Here is a 16650-nt window from a genome sequence, read left to right on the forward strand (position 1 = left end):
TTTCTCTTTGACGATCAATTCTATCAGCAGGTTAAAGGTTGTCTGATGGAGGCCACGAAGGCCTTCTCTAGCACTTCTCTTATTTGGCTGTTTCTGAGATCACGTTTGTAGGTGCCTCATCTGAAGACCTGGAGAAGATTTATTGGTACTTCTTTCTCATGTGGACTTCACCTGCAGCTGTTTCCCTTTGGCATATCTAGCGCATTTTTATGGACATCAGTATTTGTAAGCAAGCCATGGACTTGAGTGCTGTTTAACAGTGCTAATATACCGTCATCCACCGATGGTATATGCTCAAAGGTGTTATCTTTTTTTACTAACTGCCATAGGAACACCATCCCATCCCATCTGTTTCTTACCCGCTTTTGCTTTTTCTAATGCAATTTGTTGTAGTATTTTGAAGCATTGGTACCTTTTGAAATTACATGCACTTTGTAGAGCTAAGGGATGGACTGGTATCTGTCAGGCATGACATCCTTTGATACGAGAGCCTTTCCCTTGGGGCATTTTAAAAAACATGGGTCATACACTGCAAAGATTGTTAGCTCTGTCTTACGCAGTTGTGAACTGCACTACGTACATCTGGTACCGCTTTGGAAAGGATCAGTAGTGGTCGTAGTAGAATGCACACGAGTTCCAGACTTTTCTGCTTCTTTATTCAACACGGAGATATTGGCAGCACCACAAAGGGGCGCGTTTAACGCCAATTCTGTAAGGGGCACGCCAAAGCTGTTACAGGAATGCTTTCAGAAAGCTGATTTGGTGTGCCAAAAGGTCAGTGTGCCCACTTATGACGGGGTCAAAAGCTCGCCATAACTAATAGTATTCTAAGTTGCATGCATCATTTGGCAGCATGCCCCCTGACAGTAGCGCGCTAACTCTCGGATTCCATATAACGTGCCAAAATTAAGGTGTGGTGTCAAGATGCATGCACAACTAAACTGGTAAATAAGCTCTCAAGTATGAATTAATGAGCCTTATCAATAAGTGCACTTAATTGGAACTAATTGGAATTACCATGTGCATCTTCTTCCACGCTATTCTCTAATACCCCATGCCTAAATCCTCTGTCGTGCAACTGTAAGGGAGTATGGGCAGGGGAGGGGCATAGGCATTTCAAAATGTTGCGTGCACTGTTAAAGAATAGCGCCATTTATGCGCCAAAATGCCAGCGCCCTGTACAGAATAGCATTTAGCATGATCTTTGAGCTCCATTTCTAGAAGTTCCTCGTTTGTGCTACCGTTCTATAAACTGGCCACATTACCAGCATTTACATTTAGGTGCCAACTTATTGACTTGCCTTTCTGGATGGACACAGATAGATTACAAATGAATATCCAAGCAGAAAAGTCTCGCACATAGTCCAAAGGTTTAATATATTAACCAGAAATGCTGCAGGTTACTGAAGTCTCAAACTACTACTACTTCTTATCGTTTTATAGTGCTACTAGACTACATAGAGTCCCATTATCAAGTTATGGTACTGATGAAAGTCTCTTGGAACTATTGAAATGTTGGCGTTACATGTCTTCTCTAGGAATATTTGGTGTGCTGGCCTGCTTTAGATCATGGAAACATACCATACTTGGATCATCCATATATGACAGATGTAGGGTATTCACACAGATGGAGAGAGTGACCGGTCTGTAGTTATGACCTGATTAATAACAAGTTTCCACATGGGTTTTATCAACCTTCTTTATGAAGAAATTCACCCAACCTTTAGTTATACCAACAGTTAACGATACTCAGTAGTTGAATGAACAGAGGGGATGGTGATAAATTACCAAGTAGAGACTAATCTTTGGAGAATATATTCTGCTCAACCTACCACAAATGGATTTCTTATCCACTATCTCTTCCTTTACTGCTGGTCTTCCTATTACTGGACAACTGTATATGTACTGTGTTTTGTATTACTAATTGTTACTTGTAAACCTCTTTGACTCTAAAGCATAAATGCAACATATAAAATCAATAATTCCAATGCAATCTTGTTTGGTTTGTGTTTCCCAGTCAATTTGTGGTGCTTTAGTTAAACATGTGATGTATGAAGGTTGGGGAGCTTGACTGATTTATGGTGGATAACCAGAAGAATGAAGAGACTGTTGTCTAGCAGATGAAAGGAGAGAAGCACATATGATTAATAGATAACAGGATAGAGAAATTGGTGTCAAGTTGATGTACTGTACAGGTAGTGACTGATGGATTCGTTTTTAGAGGATGGACAGATAGTCAATGAAGAGATGAGCGATTGCTATACAGATGAACAGATAGCTGGTCCAACCAGTGACTGGGTCGTTCATAAAAGGGTGGAACTTAGTAATCTGGCATACATTTTTCTATTCAAAACAGAAATCCCCCCCACAAGGGAGAGGTAAAAATACATGACAAATAAGAGAAGAACCAATCCCTGTCAAAAAAAAAGGTAAGACTTGTAGGGTAAATTTTTATAAAAGGCATACGCCAATTTTATTAAAAACATTTTTTATGTGACAAGGGAAGATTCAGTATAGGCTGTACCTGCTGCAGAGCTCACTTTTCCATGAACCAGGTCGATAAGCAGCTTACATGACCGCTCTACACATCATCATTTCCCCTTGGTTAAGTGATAAATGTGCAAAAACCTAACACATAATTTAATTTTTGGTCCCAAATTGTACTACATTCTAAGAAATAAGTTCAAAAATGCCATCAACGGCATATGACTTCCCAATTGCAAAGCATATCTACGTATAAAGTCTCAAACACAGCAGCACAATACATTCATTGTCATCAGAGATTGCGGTGCAGAATCGCAGATAAGTGGTCATCTCTGCTGACGACAAATTTACTGTGGTGCTGTGTTTCAGACTTTATATAGAGAGAAATATAATACCATGAATTCCTGAGTAAAAGAAAAATCAATATCCAGCTACCGATAAATCAATACTGTGGTTAGGTCCTGTTCACCATGTGTTGCTCTTCCACCAGTTCAAAGAGAAAGATCACAAGCAGTGCACGAATTAAAGAACTTTCATGCCACATGTCTGTTCATATGTATCTATTTCTCTTCCTACATGTCTAGGAAAATGCATTTTAATGCTAAAGATCAATAAAACTTCCCAACAATCTATACAAACTGTTACCAATTGCAGACAGTCATCGTTTGTTGGGAGGCATGAAAGGCATCGTGACGGATGTAATCAGCTGCGTATCATAACACAACAGTTCATCTTTAAAACATGACACCATTTACCTACCTGGTAAATAAAAGCCACTGTGTAAGAAGAGTTCATATTTAATTCTACATTATTCTAGGAAACGTTACCAAGGAGGGGCAGGAATTGAACTTCTGTCTTCCTTTCGGATTAAAAAAAAAAAAGAGTCTCCAGGCAATTACAAGATGTCTTCTCATAACATTTTACGCTGGTGCCTGACACCAACCAGATTTTTTAAAAACCTTTTTCCTGCCCCCATCCCATCCCAAGACCTGTAAGTGACTATCTTTGAATAAACTTTCATGAACAAAATTGGGACATCCAGGATGGGTCATAAATGCATAAGCCCAGCATGCTTCTAAGCTTAGATAAGGAATGAATTAAATATAAACTAAAACATCAACAGCGAGAGGAGCAGTCAGGGGAAGGCGCGACATCTCAGGCACATAAGCAGTACAGCACCAGCAGGGGGTTGTCATGCATCGGTTCAAACAATACCAAAGTGGGATTCGCATTTCGGTTTTTGTTAAAGGGACTTTTTGGAGAACGAAAGGTGCTGAAATGAATTAAGAATAAAAGGACAGCATCTAAAATCTGATGACGATTTATACTGGGTTGACGAGCTGAATTTATTGGGTGATTTCCTCCTAAGTTTATCTTGGAATTCATGATAAGGGAAAGGTCACAAGAGAAGATATTGTCTGTGGAAGCTGAGTACCTCCAGAGGACAAGGATAGGCCACTTGAATCCTGATCCTTTAAAGGAGAACTGACTTGTTATCAGGCTATACTAGTGGTTTTCAGCCCCGTCGTTGGGACATACCCAGCCAGTCAGGTTTTCAGGATATCCACAATGAATATGCATAAGAATAGAGACGGTGCATGCAAATTTATCTCATGCATATTCATTGTGGATATCCTGAAAACCTAACTGGTTAGGAGAGTCCCAAGGACTCTGTGGAGAACCAGTTGGCTACGGCATGTGTGTAACACAAGACGACAACATAAAAACAATTGTATGAATTGTTTCTCTAGATCCGTTGGGCAAACTACACAAACCAATGTCAAAATCTGAAGAAATGATAAAACAGCTTGAATGTGATTAAAGGTAATCAGATACTTCTAAGTCAGAGGGGGCAGGCTAAGCCCATCCTGGTTTAATCGCCCCCCCCCCCCCTTGTATAAATGCTGTTGTGAGGTCCTAAAGCAATGTAGGAACTCCTTGCAACGGTGGGAAACCAGGACAAGCCCAGCCTGACCCCTATGGCATCAACATCCATGTAAGCTGCAGGTTGGTAGTTGCAGATGGATCCTGATGAAACCATCTCTTCCAACAAAGGTTTGCTGTGTACATTTTTGCGGGTTCGTGGAACCAGGACGTGCCTCTTTTAAAAACAATCGCACGTCCCCGTCATAGTTCTCTTAAACAGTACTGTGCACAGACTCAAAGCCCAGAAACGGGCAGCTGTGGTCTCATTTCACTCAGGAAAGAGTGCGCTTGGAGGGGAGTTCTCAAGATAGGCTCAGGATAGCCCAGCCGCCCTGGTGCCTCCGGTTACGCAGTCTCCCACAGACACAAGTCAATGCAAAAAACAAATCCTACAATCTAAGTGGCTGCTTTTATCCATACGGCCCTCCTGTGGCCAATTTACCATCTCTGAAAATCTTAAAGCACCATTTAATCAACCCCTGGTTTTAATCAGAAGTGAACCACGTTAGGCTGTCCTTTCTTCTAGATTTAAATGCAAAAGTAGTTATAAACTTTCCTTATAATGTTTTAATCAAAACTATTCAAGCACTAAATTAAAATTATTGGTATTATGGAGCCCAATATATATATTTTTTTTAATATCTTAAAAGAAATACAGTTATAAATGTTGTTTTATTTTTAACGTAGAAATGATGCAGGGTCCACTGCTGACCTTTAGGGCTCAGATGCTCTATTTAACATTATAATTCATGTTTAAGTTCTTCTTTTTGTCGCTGTTCTGGCTGTTTTTACATTGAAATCGAGCTTCAACCTTAGTCCCTTTAACTACATTTTAACGGCAGCGTGTTTTCACATGATTTATCGACAGATGACAGGCAGAAGCTGAGACAAATTATAATGGAAATTAAAACAGTCGTTTCTGAAGCAGGCAATTACCCTTTTAAGTCACATTTATTTGCAGTCTTTTAAAAAACAAATAAGGATTTCTGATCAAATGGTTTTTAAAATGAAAGTTTTAATAATTTTTTACCTTTCTCCTGAAGCCATTCATCTGCGTGTCGGTTATATATGAAGGGGAATTTCTGTTTTACCATTTGGAGACGCTCATTATCAGAGATGCCTTTAAAGTTTAAAAAACAACTTCAAAACAATTTGAAAGTATAAATTCATAAGCAACGTAGTCATCAAGCAAACTGAATTATTTAAAAATTATTATTTTCTTTTTGGCATATTGGATTAACAGTGTTATCATCATATGAGACAGATTTAAAACATGCAGCAAGGCTGAGGGTTAAATCTCTATGAAGTTTGGTCTTTGGAAACAATGTGGCACCCATCCAGAAGGTCAACGGGCATCAGCTGGGCCTGCTGAGGGTCTGTGCAGATGGAAACAACCGAGCAGAGTGGACGGGTCAACTGGTCTTTCTCTGCCTTCATCTATGCTACAGAGAGGGAGCAGTCGTCATTGATTTATAACAGCATTTCTTAAAACACTGGCAGGAACTGGATGAGAAACATATGCCATCCTCGTAGGACCATCGCATATGTTCTCACTGACTGGCTTGCACAGGCTGCGCTGAAATTCTTCAGCTCAGCACGTAAAGGACTAGGGCAAGTGTCACCTTCTACTGGGTGAGTGCTTAACGTCCAGCTGGTATCTGCTCTGCGTACTGACAGACTTTTATTCTGAATGCCCTGAAACTGGATGTGGGAGGATGAGATATTCTTGAAATGACACTATCAGACAAAACAGTTGGCATTATTCTATGGTCTTACGATGTTAGCTCAGTCAAGAAGACATCTTGGCTTTGCATTCCATTCTCCCTATGCAATCACCAAGTGCAATTTCAGGCTAAGCTAGACAGGTGAGAGCAAAAGGACAAGGGACAGTTAGACATGGACAAAACGAATAGACTGACAAAGACACCTTTACTAGTGATACGCCAGTCAGTGTTTTACAATGTCATCTCTTCCTACAGTCTTGAATCTGATTATGCCATGAAAGAAGCTGTCGATGTCAGCTGACCCAGCCTAAAGCAGCGTAACCCAACAGCCGACATCCCTAAAATTTCCCTTGGTTAAGACTAGAGCTGACTACATATATATGTGGTTCCCCGGCAAGTCAGGTTATCCACAATGAATATTCATGAGAGAGATCTGCATGCACTGCCTCCACTGCATGCAAATCTCTCTCATGAAGAATATTCACTGTGGCTATCCTGAAAACCCGACTAGCTGGGATGCCTCCAGGACCAGGTTTGGGAACCACTGGCACATATAATAAGTATATAGACAGGAGAATGAATTACTTTCATGGCGTAGGTGAAACGGCCTATGCAGCAAGACACCTGACTTCAGAAAACATCACGGAAGTCAGCTTCATTGAAGAATTAGCTTGGGAAGACCAGAGTCCATTTCATCAGATACAATTCCATGACTACCTCCTGGATTTGTAGAACACATTGTACCAGAGGGAGCATGCTTAGGCCCTGGGACATGGATCAAGGTGAGAAGGAAAATGTTGCTTTCTTGCAGATGACATGATGAGCGGACACCCGAGAGGGAGTAGACGAGTGATCTACAAAAATTAGAAGAGTGGTCTAATGTCTGGCAGGCCTGGATCAGATAGGAATAACAGGGACTGTGCTCAAATGGTTCTGTGAATTCCTTTCAAATTGAAGCTATTCTGTCAAGCAAAACAACCAACTTTCCAACTACTGGTTCCCGCAGGGATCTCCCCTTTCACCTTCCTTGTTCAATCTCTTTATGTCATCACTTGCCTCAATACACCTGGGTCATCATGAACTACTATTATCATACGCGGATGACATTCTGCTTCTCTTATCAGTGACACCATCAAAGACCCAACTCAGAGAATGGCATGACTGCTGTCAGCACCTGGGGACCAATAAGCTGAAATTGAATGTGCAAAAAACCAAGGTCCTATGGTTTCGAAATCAGGGAGCTGAAGTCCTATCATCAATATCTTTGCCCAATGGTCAAAGTTTTACAGTTGAGTCTGAAACCAGAGTACTAGGGGTCTTGCTCGATTCTTTACTCACTTTCTCATCCCATATTAACTAGCTATGGAAAAAACACTATTCAAAATGAGACAGCTACACCTAGTCAGATCATTCTTCAATCAAAAAGCCTTCGCACTACTAGTCCAAATGTTAGTTCTACCTCACTTGGATTACTGTAACGTTCTATTTCTTGGCATTGTGTCAATATCAGAAAAAAATGCAAATCATACAGAATACAGCTGAAAGACTAAAATACAGATTGAATAGATATATTAGTGTTTCAACTCGTCTTAAGAAAGTGCATTGGCTCCCCATAGCAGAAAGACTCAGGTTCAAAGCTGCTTGTTTAGTTTTTCAAATCCTCTGAATTGCTAAAACTGTTTCGCTACGTCTGGTCCAGTCTAACAGACTGAAAGAACAACTTATGCTAGCATCGCTGTTTCAAAAGACAACTCAATATCAGAAGATTTACAGCTCTCTATTCTCCATACTTGAGAGTTAAAATATGGAATACTCTATCTATTGCCATCAGAACAGAAAACAGCTACCTTAGCTTCAGGAAGAGGCTAAAAACCTTTCCCTTCCCATAATCCACTATGACTTCTACCTCCTAGTACCACCTACTATCCTTTCTTATAATATTTCTGATCTCCTACATTACATCAATGATATCTAATTTTCTCATACCTCACACACTATCTGCTTCTGTCTCACCTAGATTGTAAACCACACTGAACCCTGACAAGGGGATATCAGTGGTATACAAGAATCGATTTGAATTTGAACTGAATAAGGCCTGGCCTGATTAGACTTCATGCCTTACACTCCCCATTGTTCTAAAGCTCGTGGGGAATCTACTCGGTCCAGTGCGTTATTTTAGTTGGCACCTATGGTGTAGAATAATCTTCAAGACAACAACAAAACAAGCGGAAGAGATCCAGAAGGACCAGACTGAAGCCACTGATGTTAAAAACCAAAATGATTTATTAGGACTCAACATGGTCCGTGTTTCGGCCAAAAGGGCCTTCTTCAGGGGTCTTCAAATTGGCATATACAGGTATTCCTCCAAAGAATCTCACAAAAATGTGAAGATCGCTAATACTGTCCGAATACTGTCTGTAAAGAGCTGAATTTTAAGAAATTTAAGATTTTATTGAAAAACTCATTTTTTAAATACAGTGTTTGATATTTCCCAGGGAGATGAGAGAAAATATACTGATGACTTTTGATAATGACAATGATAAAGATACGGATGGATTGATTGTAAGTACAGTAAAGTCTCGATTATGTGACCTAACAGGGTTGACCCATTGTCAGTTAAATGAAAAGTCGGATAATACGGAAAACACGGCATATACTCCCTCAAACAATGAATAAACGCTTTTGACGATACTATGTAAGCCACATTGAGCCTGCAAATAGGTGGGAAAATGCGGGGTACAAATGCAACAAATAAATAAACAAACAAAAGGCATAGAGTTCCCAATTTTCAAAAATTGTTCTAAAACAAAGATTTTTGTATAGAAATAAATGTGATGACATCACAGGGGAGGGGGGGGGGAGGTCTGTTGGATATGCTGCACGGTTGGATAAGCGAAGGTCAGATAATCAAGACTGTACTGAAGTTATAAGTACATAAGTATTGCCATACTGGGACAGACCAAAGGTCCATCAAGCCCAGTATCCTGTTTCCAACAGTGGCCAATCCAGGTCACAATTACCTGGCAAGATCCCAGTCTTGTTATAATGCCTTTGTATTGCTCCATGATGCGACCGTACCTTGAATACTGTGTGCAATTCTGGTCACCACATCTCAAATAAGATATAGTGGAATTAGAAAAGGTACAGAGAAGGGCGACGAAAAAGATAAAGGCGATGGGACGACTTCCCTATGAAGAAAGGCTGAAGCATCTAGGGCTCTTCAGTTTGCAGAAGAGATGGCTGAGGGGAGATATGATAGAGGTCTATAAAATAATGAGTGGAGTGGAACGGGTAGACGTGAATTGCTTGTTTACTCTTTCCAAAAATACTAGAACTAGGGGGCATGCAATGAAGCCACAAAGTAGTAAATTTAAAACAATTTGGAGAAAATGTTTCTTCACTCAACGTGTAATTAAACTCTAGAATTCATTACCAGAGAATATGGCAAAAGCAGTTAGCTTAGCGGGGTTTAAAAAGGTTTGGATATCTTCCTAAATGAAAAGTCCACAAGCCATTAAGATATACTTGGGAAAATCCACTGCTTATTTCCAAGATAAGCAGTATAAAATGTATTGTCCTGTTTTGGGATCTTGCCAGGTACTTGTAACTTGGATTGGCCACTGTTGGAAACAGGATGCTGGGCTTGATGGACCTTCGGTCTCTCCCAGTATGGCAATGCTTATGTTCTTATTTGAATGCCCTGCTTCCATTGGGGAAATCCTGAAAACCAGAATGGGTTGTGGCCCTCGAGGACTGAGACTGCCCACCCCTGTGGTATACCGTACTTACATTTCAGTCTAGCCTCTGACACCTTTCCGCAGCAGACTGGAGATGGGTGTGAAGTAGGCTGAGCACTTGGCAAGAGGGATTGTCAGTGGAGGGCCTGGGGATTAGTCCTGGGTCTAGATGTTTTCAACGTTTTCATTATGTATTAAAGAGGAATTTATAAGGAATCACAACTCAGTGGAGGTAGGAAGTAATAACACTGCCGAAATTCAGGAAAGCATAGGGGACAAAGAAAGGATCCTCAGCTATGGGGAAGCCAGGGTAAAGCAGAGATCAAACAGTGTCCATGCTATTGCCACATGAATAGCGAATGAAGAGACTGGATGGGCCTTGCGGTCTTTATGAAAATGATTTTCTTTGTCCACTGAAAAGGAAAGGTTCGACTGCAGGCCTGCGTTCAGAGAAATACTGTTTGAATGGGCCTCAAGCTTTTAAATTTCATGAAGAATAGGCCTTGAAAATTGAATTTTCACTTCCCTTAATGCACTACGCTGTATCGTTAAGAACAAAAGACCCACTACTCAAAGGTTTTATTTTCCTAACTTTGACAGTTGAACTTCCTAAATTTGCCTCCTTGAAAATATACTAGAGCTGAATGCCTAAATATATGCTCAAAACGTCACTAAGGCCTTGACGATCAGTTCCCGGTACTGTTCGGAACAGCGCGGGGAAAAATATCTCCAGAACAGAGAAAGGAATTGACTACCCTATAATCAACACTGATAATGTGAAAATGTATGTACATTTAGTGCTGATCGGGGGACTTTTGCGGGAGGATTATGCCTGGGCATGTGCTCAGGCACAATCCTCCTCCCCCACAGAAGAGGCCTGACAGGTCCAGGCTGTCCATAAAAAGCCTGGAGCTGTAAACCTAAGGCCCCTGACACAAGGGCCTGGAGGTCTCGTGGACCTCCAGACCCCCTACAGACAAGGGGCTGGAGGTCCAAACCCCCTACTCCCCCCCACCAACAATAAAAAAAACTCTTGTGGTCCAGTTGGACCCCTACTAGCCCCCTCACCCACCCACCCACCTGGGGGCTGGTCTGATGGTCTAGTGCCCCCCAAGACCTTCAAGTCAATTTTCATCTTTGACTACCCTGCACTACGGCCGATGCGACGGGCAGAGATTCTCTTCCTGCGTCTCAAGCTGGAAACATAGGCAGTGCACGCAGTAATGTCTGCATATTTGTAGGGTATTTTTTTAGGGGAAAGGGGAGGTATTTTTCTGCCCAGTATATAGGAATGATCAATGCATGGCATAAAGCTCTAAGGAGACTGGGTGCTTGTGGGGGAGACTGAGGGGTGCGAGAGGTAAGGAGGCTTCATGGAGTTTGGAAACATGGGTGAGGCGTATTTTCAAAGCACTTAGACTTACAAAGTTGCATAGTAACCTATGTAAGTCTAAGTGCTTTGAAAATGAGCCTCTCAACACATCACCGAGGATTTAACCCAAATGCATGTAGAAAATCGGGCTCATACTCCATTTAAAATATTTTAGATAACATTTTAGTTTTAATTAGTTATCATTTATATTAAACGTCATTAATTACACAGTAATTAACAATCCAGATAGAAGACTCCGATGTCATGATATACATCTAGTTATAAGACAGAGCAGATGCATCATGTTTACTGTCAATGGACATTAAGAACTCGTGAGCCCAACTTGTGCCTCGGCCAAACGTTACCACATTGACCCTCAAGGGGCCAATACATTCAATTTCTTAAAAGCATTATATTTTCTGCAGGCAAATGAATACCAGAGCTTCAGTTTTGAAAGAAGGCCCAGGGACAGTTTACGGGAATCGGGTAATTCTGGATTCTCGGAGGCTTTATTCAGACAGTTCTGAACGATGCTGAAGTGAAGCCCCAGTCCTGTGACTGATATTCCAGTGTAATTAGAAAACACTTTAGTAGCAGTTCAACATCACCTTATAGCATGTGGCACTGAAAGGCAGGAGTGCTCGACACCCTCCCAGAGCAAAAGACATCTTACCATTCATGACTGATGTATTAACTGGCGAGCACTGCAAAGGGGCTGCAGGCCGGCCCCCCAGATCACTGGTGCACACTGCTTAATGTGAACAGTCAATACTGCTTGAAGGCCATTTCCCAACTAATCTAAAATGACCTTACAGTCTCTGTTCTTTCACAGTGGACCGGTGCCCACCTCATTAAAGCCACCATCACCACTGTGGTGAGTCTTGATAAAAAGATCAAAGCAGACTGTGGAGGCTGAGATACCAGCTCACTTTTCACACAGGACTCATCAGAGCGAGACTGAGCCACACTGAAACGTGTCTGAGGCTTCTGCTGTACCTGCGATGTGTGAGAGTGAAGCTTGCACTGCTGCCGTCTGTGCTGTCCTTGTTTTTGTATCAGATGGTGCGCATGTGCGTGTGTGTGTGTGCAATGTGAAGCATGCTCTGCTGTCATCTGTGCTGTCCCTGTTTTGTATCAGATGGTGCATGCTCGTGTGTGTGTGCAGTGTGAAGCATGCACTGCTGTCATCTGTGCTGTCACTGTTTTGTATCAGATGGTGCATGCGCGTGTGTGAGTGCAGTGTGAAGCATGCACTGCTGTCATCTGTGCTGTCCCTGTTTTGTATCAGATGGTGCATGTGTGTGTGTGTGTGTGTGCAGTGTGAAGCATGCTCTGCTGTCATCTTTGCTATCCTTGTTTTTGTATCAGATGGTGCATGCGCGTGTGTGTGTGTGTGCAGCGTAAAGCATACACTGCTGTCATCTGTGCTGTCCTTGTTTTTGTATCAGATGGTGCATGCGCGTGTGTGTGTGTGCAGTGTGAAGCATGCACTGCTGTCATCTGTGCTGTCCCTGTTTTGTATCAGATGGTGCATGCTCGTGTGTGTGTGTGTGCAGTGTGAAGCATGCACTGCTGTCATCTGTGCTGTCCCTGTTTTGTATCAGATGGTGCATGCGCGTGTGTGTGTGTGTGCAGTGTGAAGCATGCTCTGCTGTCATCTTTGCTGTCCTTGTTTTTGTATCAGATGGTGCATGCGCGTGTGTGTGTGTGTGTGTGCAGCGTGAAGCATGCACTGCTGTCATCTGTGCTGTCCTTGTTTTTGTATCAGATGGTGCGCATGCGCTTGCGTATGTGTGTGAAGCTTGCACCGCTGCTGTCTGTGCTGTCCGTGGGCGCGCATGTGGGGTATGAAGCTTGCACTGCTGCCGTCTGTGCTGTCCCTCTTCTGAAAAGTGTGTGTGTGAGAGAGAGAGAGAGAGAGTGTGTGTTTTGCTGTGGATAAATGGAGGACATTGCTTTCCATTGTTGTCAGTGTGACAACTCTCACAAAGACGGCAGGCATTAATGATAAGTGATGAATGAGACTGAGCACTGGGTCCCTGACGAAGTTCTTAGGGGAGAGGAGAATCAGACTTGGAGCCTGCAGCAGATTAAACAACCTTTTTTAAGGAAATGTAACCTTTCAAATCCTTTCCTCTCCAAGGGTGCAACGTGCAGCACAACCGAGCTGTGGATGTAGGAAACACGGCAGTGATGCTGGACTGCTGTGTTCTAATGCAAGGTGCCTACTGGTTCGTTTTTTTTTTTCCTCGACACATCTTTCTCCATCTTATAACAAGAACCTATCATACCCGAAAGCTAACCAGGATTAAGGCTGAAGGACATTAGAAAAGTCAAGTCATTTAAACATCCCATTAAATAACGTGTTTTAAAAGACCTTTTCATTCTCAGGCTGCTCTCTTTTAAAGTCTAGCATTTATCTGAAGCATTAGTAAGAAGTGGAATTTTATGAGAAATGTTTTACGAGATCTAGGAAACATTTTTTTTCTAATTGCTTAAAATCACTGTAGCGGCAGGCCACCTTTGAACACTTCCCCAACACAGCAGTATGAGTTGCTCCAGCCACCCCTGAACAGGTGGGAAGCCCCAGGCAGGAGATGTGGATCAAAACAAGTTCAAAGTAGAAGCAGAAATGACTCAAACAGCTACACAAAGGTTTGCACTTATCAGTACAATAAATAAACAGTTTTTTTTGTTACATTTGTACCCTGCGCTTTCCCACTCATGGCAGGTTCAATGCGGCTTACATGGGGCAATGGAGGGTTAAGTGACTTGCCCAGAGTCACAAGGAGCTGCCTGTGCCTGAAGTGGGAATCAAACTCAGTTCCTCAGTTCCCCAGGACCAAAGTCCACCACCCTAACCACTAGGCCACTCCTCCACTGTAGCTACTATTTGAGATTGTACATGGAATGTTGCTATTCCACTAGCAACATTCCATGTAGAAGTCGGCCCTTGCAGATCACCAATGTGGCCGCGCAGGCTTCTGCTTCTGTGAGTCTGACGTCCTGCACGTACGTGCAGGACGTCAGACTCACAGAAACAGAAGCCTGCGCAGCCTTCTACATGGAATGTTGCTAGTGGAATAGCAACATTCCATGTAGAATCTCATAGCAACATTCCATGTAGAATCTCCAATAGTAGCAACATTCTATGTAGAATCTCCAATAGTATCTATTTTATTTTTGTTACATTTGTACCCTGCGCTTTCCCACTAATGGCAGGCTCAATGCGGCTTAAATGGGGCAATGGAGGGTTAAGTGACTTGCCCAGGGCTTACATGGGGCAATGGAGGGTTAAGTAACTTGCCCAGAGTCACGAGGAGCTGCCTGTGCCTGAAGTGGGAATCAAACTCAGTTCCTCAGTTTCCCAGGACCAAAGTCCACCACCCTAACCACTAGGCCACTCCTCCACTGTTGCTACTATTTGAGATTCTACATGTAGAAATCGGCCCTTGCAGATCACCAATGTGGCCGCGCAGGCTTCTGCTTCTGTGAGTCTGACGTCCTGCACGTACGTGCAGGACGTCAGACTCACAGAAACAGAAGCCTGCGCAGCCTTCTACATGGAATGTTGCTAGTGGAATAGCAACATTCCATGTAGAATCTCCAGTAGTAGCAACATTCCATGTAGAATCTCCAATAGTATCTATTTTATTTTTGTTACATTTGTGCCCTGCGCTTTCCCACTCATGGCAGGTAACAGGTTTGATTTCCTGTACATGAATGTGTCCTAAGAAATTGTGGCACAGCTTGCTTTTTCCCAATAAATCGCTGTCTCCTTGGTCTTCACTTCCAATCCTCAAGGCCAGTAACCCTCGTGAATATGCACGCCAGAGATCTGCATGCAAATATCCTTCATGAATCTTCACTGAAAACCCAACCTCTTGGCAGACCTCAAGGACTGGTACTGAAGACCAAGGGGCTGTACTGGAAAAGGCTTGTTCTGCCCATTCTGGCTCACTGCAGTAGATCCAGTTCTGGTTTTGAAGCAATGCATGCAGGGAGACGTAGTTCCGGTTTCCTTAAGAAAAGCAGGACTATGACTCCAGCCACGCAGTGAGCTAAAACTCAGACCGGATGAGCCTGCTGGTAAGAAAGGGAACCGGCTGGCAATCCCAATGTCAGCTGAAGTAAAAAAAATGACATTACTCAATCAAGTCAAAGTATTTATCAAGCCTGAAAACCTCACGGTGAGCTTGTCACATTTCAGAACTGATCACATTGCCTTTTAGGGAACAGATAACGACATGGTCAGTCAAAGATCAGGCAGTGTTGCTAGTGCTGGCAGAGAAGCTCAATGTGAACCCTTCAACTCCCCCCCCCCCCCCCTCCAAAAGAAGCCACCCAACCGAACTCAGAACAAGACACAAAGCACGCTCATGATATCCCTGGCTGGGCAAGGTATGAAGCTCGCAGGCGTTCACTAGAATTCTCACATTCCATTTGAAGTAATTGATGGACGGGGGGGGGGGGGGGGGGGGGGGGGGCTGATCAGGAAGGCTCTTGTTTTGAAAAACGAAATGGTTGTATGTTAGTGGTGTGGTTCAGGTATTGTGCAAATCAGCAGGTCAAGCTGTCTGTGTGGTGTATGCTTCTGAACAGGAGGCCACTGGGAAGGTCATTCGCTGTAATGGGGTACCCTAGAGATTTAGGAGGGGGAGGGGGATGGGGCAGCACTGACAGCCCCCTTGTTCAGAATGTGAACTGAAAAGGACGTGGTTATAGCCCTGGGACAGCACTGGTCCATCTACAGACGTGAGGTTTCAAAGTACAGAAGCAGTGTTTGATAAAGTCTCTCGTTCTCTTATCTTCTGTTTCATCCTCTGAATCCCATTACAGTTACTACTACTACTACTACTATTTAGCATTTCTATAGTGCTACAAGGCGTACGCAGCGCTGCACAAACATAGAAGAAAGACAGTCCCTGCTCAAAGAGCTATGTAATAAAAGTGAGCCAAGTATAGGACAATCAAGCCATTGTGACATCACTGATGAGGTTGGCTCTTATTGGTGGCCTGAGGCATTATGACATCACAATATTAGCTCTGGTTACAAGAGACTACTACTACTACTATTTATCACTTCTATAGCGCTACAAGGCATACGTATCGCTACACAAACATAGAAGAAAGACAGTCCCTGCTCAAAGAGCTTACAATCTAATAGACAAAAAAAAAATAAAGTAAGCAAATCAAATCAATTAATGTGAACGGGAAGGAAGAGATGAGGGTAGGTGGAGGCGAGTGGTTACAAGTGGTTACGAGTCAAAAGCAATGTTAAAGAGGTGGGCTTTCAGTCTAGATTTAAAGGTGGCCAAGGATGGGGCAAGATGTAGGGGCTCAGGAAGTTTATTCCAGGCATAGGGTGCAGCGAGACAGAAGGCGCGAAGTCTGGAGAAGGCAGTAG

General features: G+C 42.8%; 1 protein-coding gene across 1 annotated transcript in view; it reads right to left on the minus strand.

The window, feature by feature from the left end:
• NRXN3 (neurexin 3) overlaps positions 1-16650 on the minus strand; it is a 1814506-nt gene that overhangs the window by 198846 nt on the left and 1599010 nt on the right. Inside the window, 1 exon segment of the mRNA XM_030213725.1 lies at positions 5441-5530. Within this exon segment, the coding sequence (XP_030069585.1) occupies positions 5441-5530 (90 nt within the window).

This window comes from Microcaecilia unicolor, chromosome 9 (assembly GCF_901765095.1).
Source record: "Microcaecilia unicolor chromosome 9, aMicUni1.1, whole genome shotgun sequence".
NCBI lineage: Eukaryota > Metazoa > Chordata > Amphibia > Gymnophiona > Siphonopidae > Microcaecilia > Microcaecilia unicolor.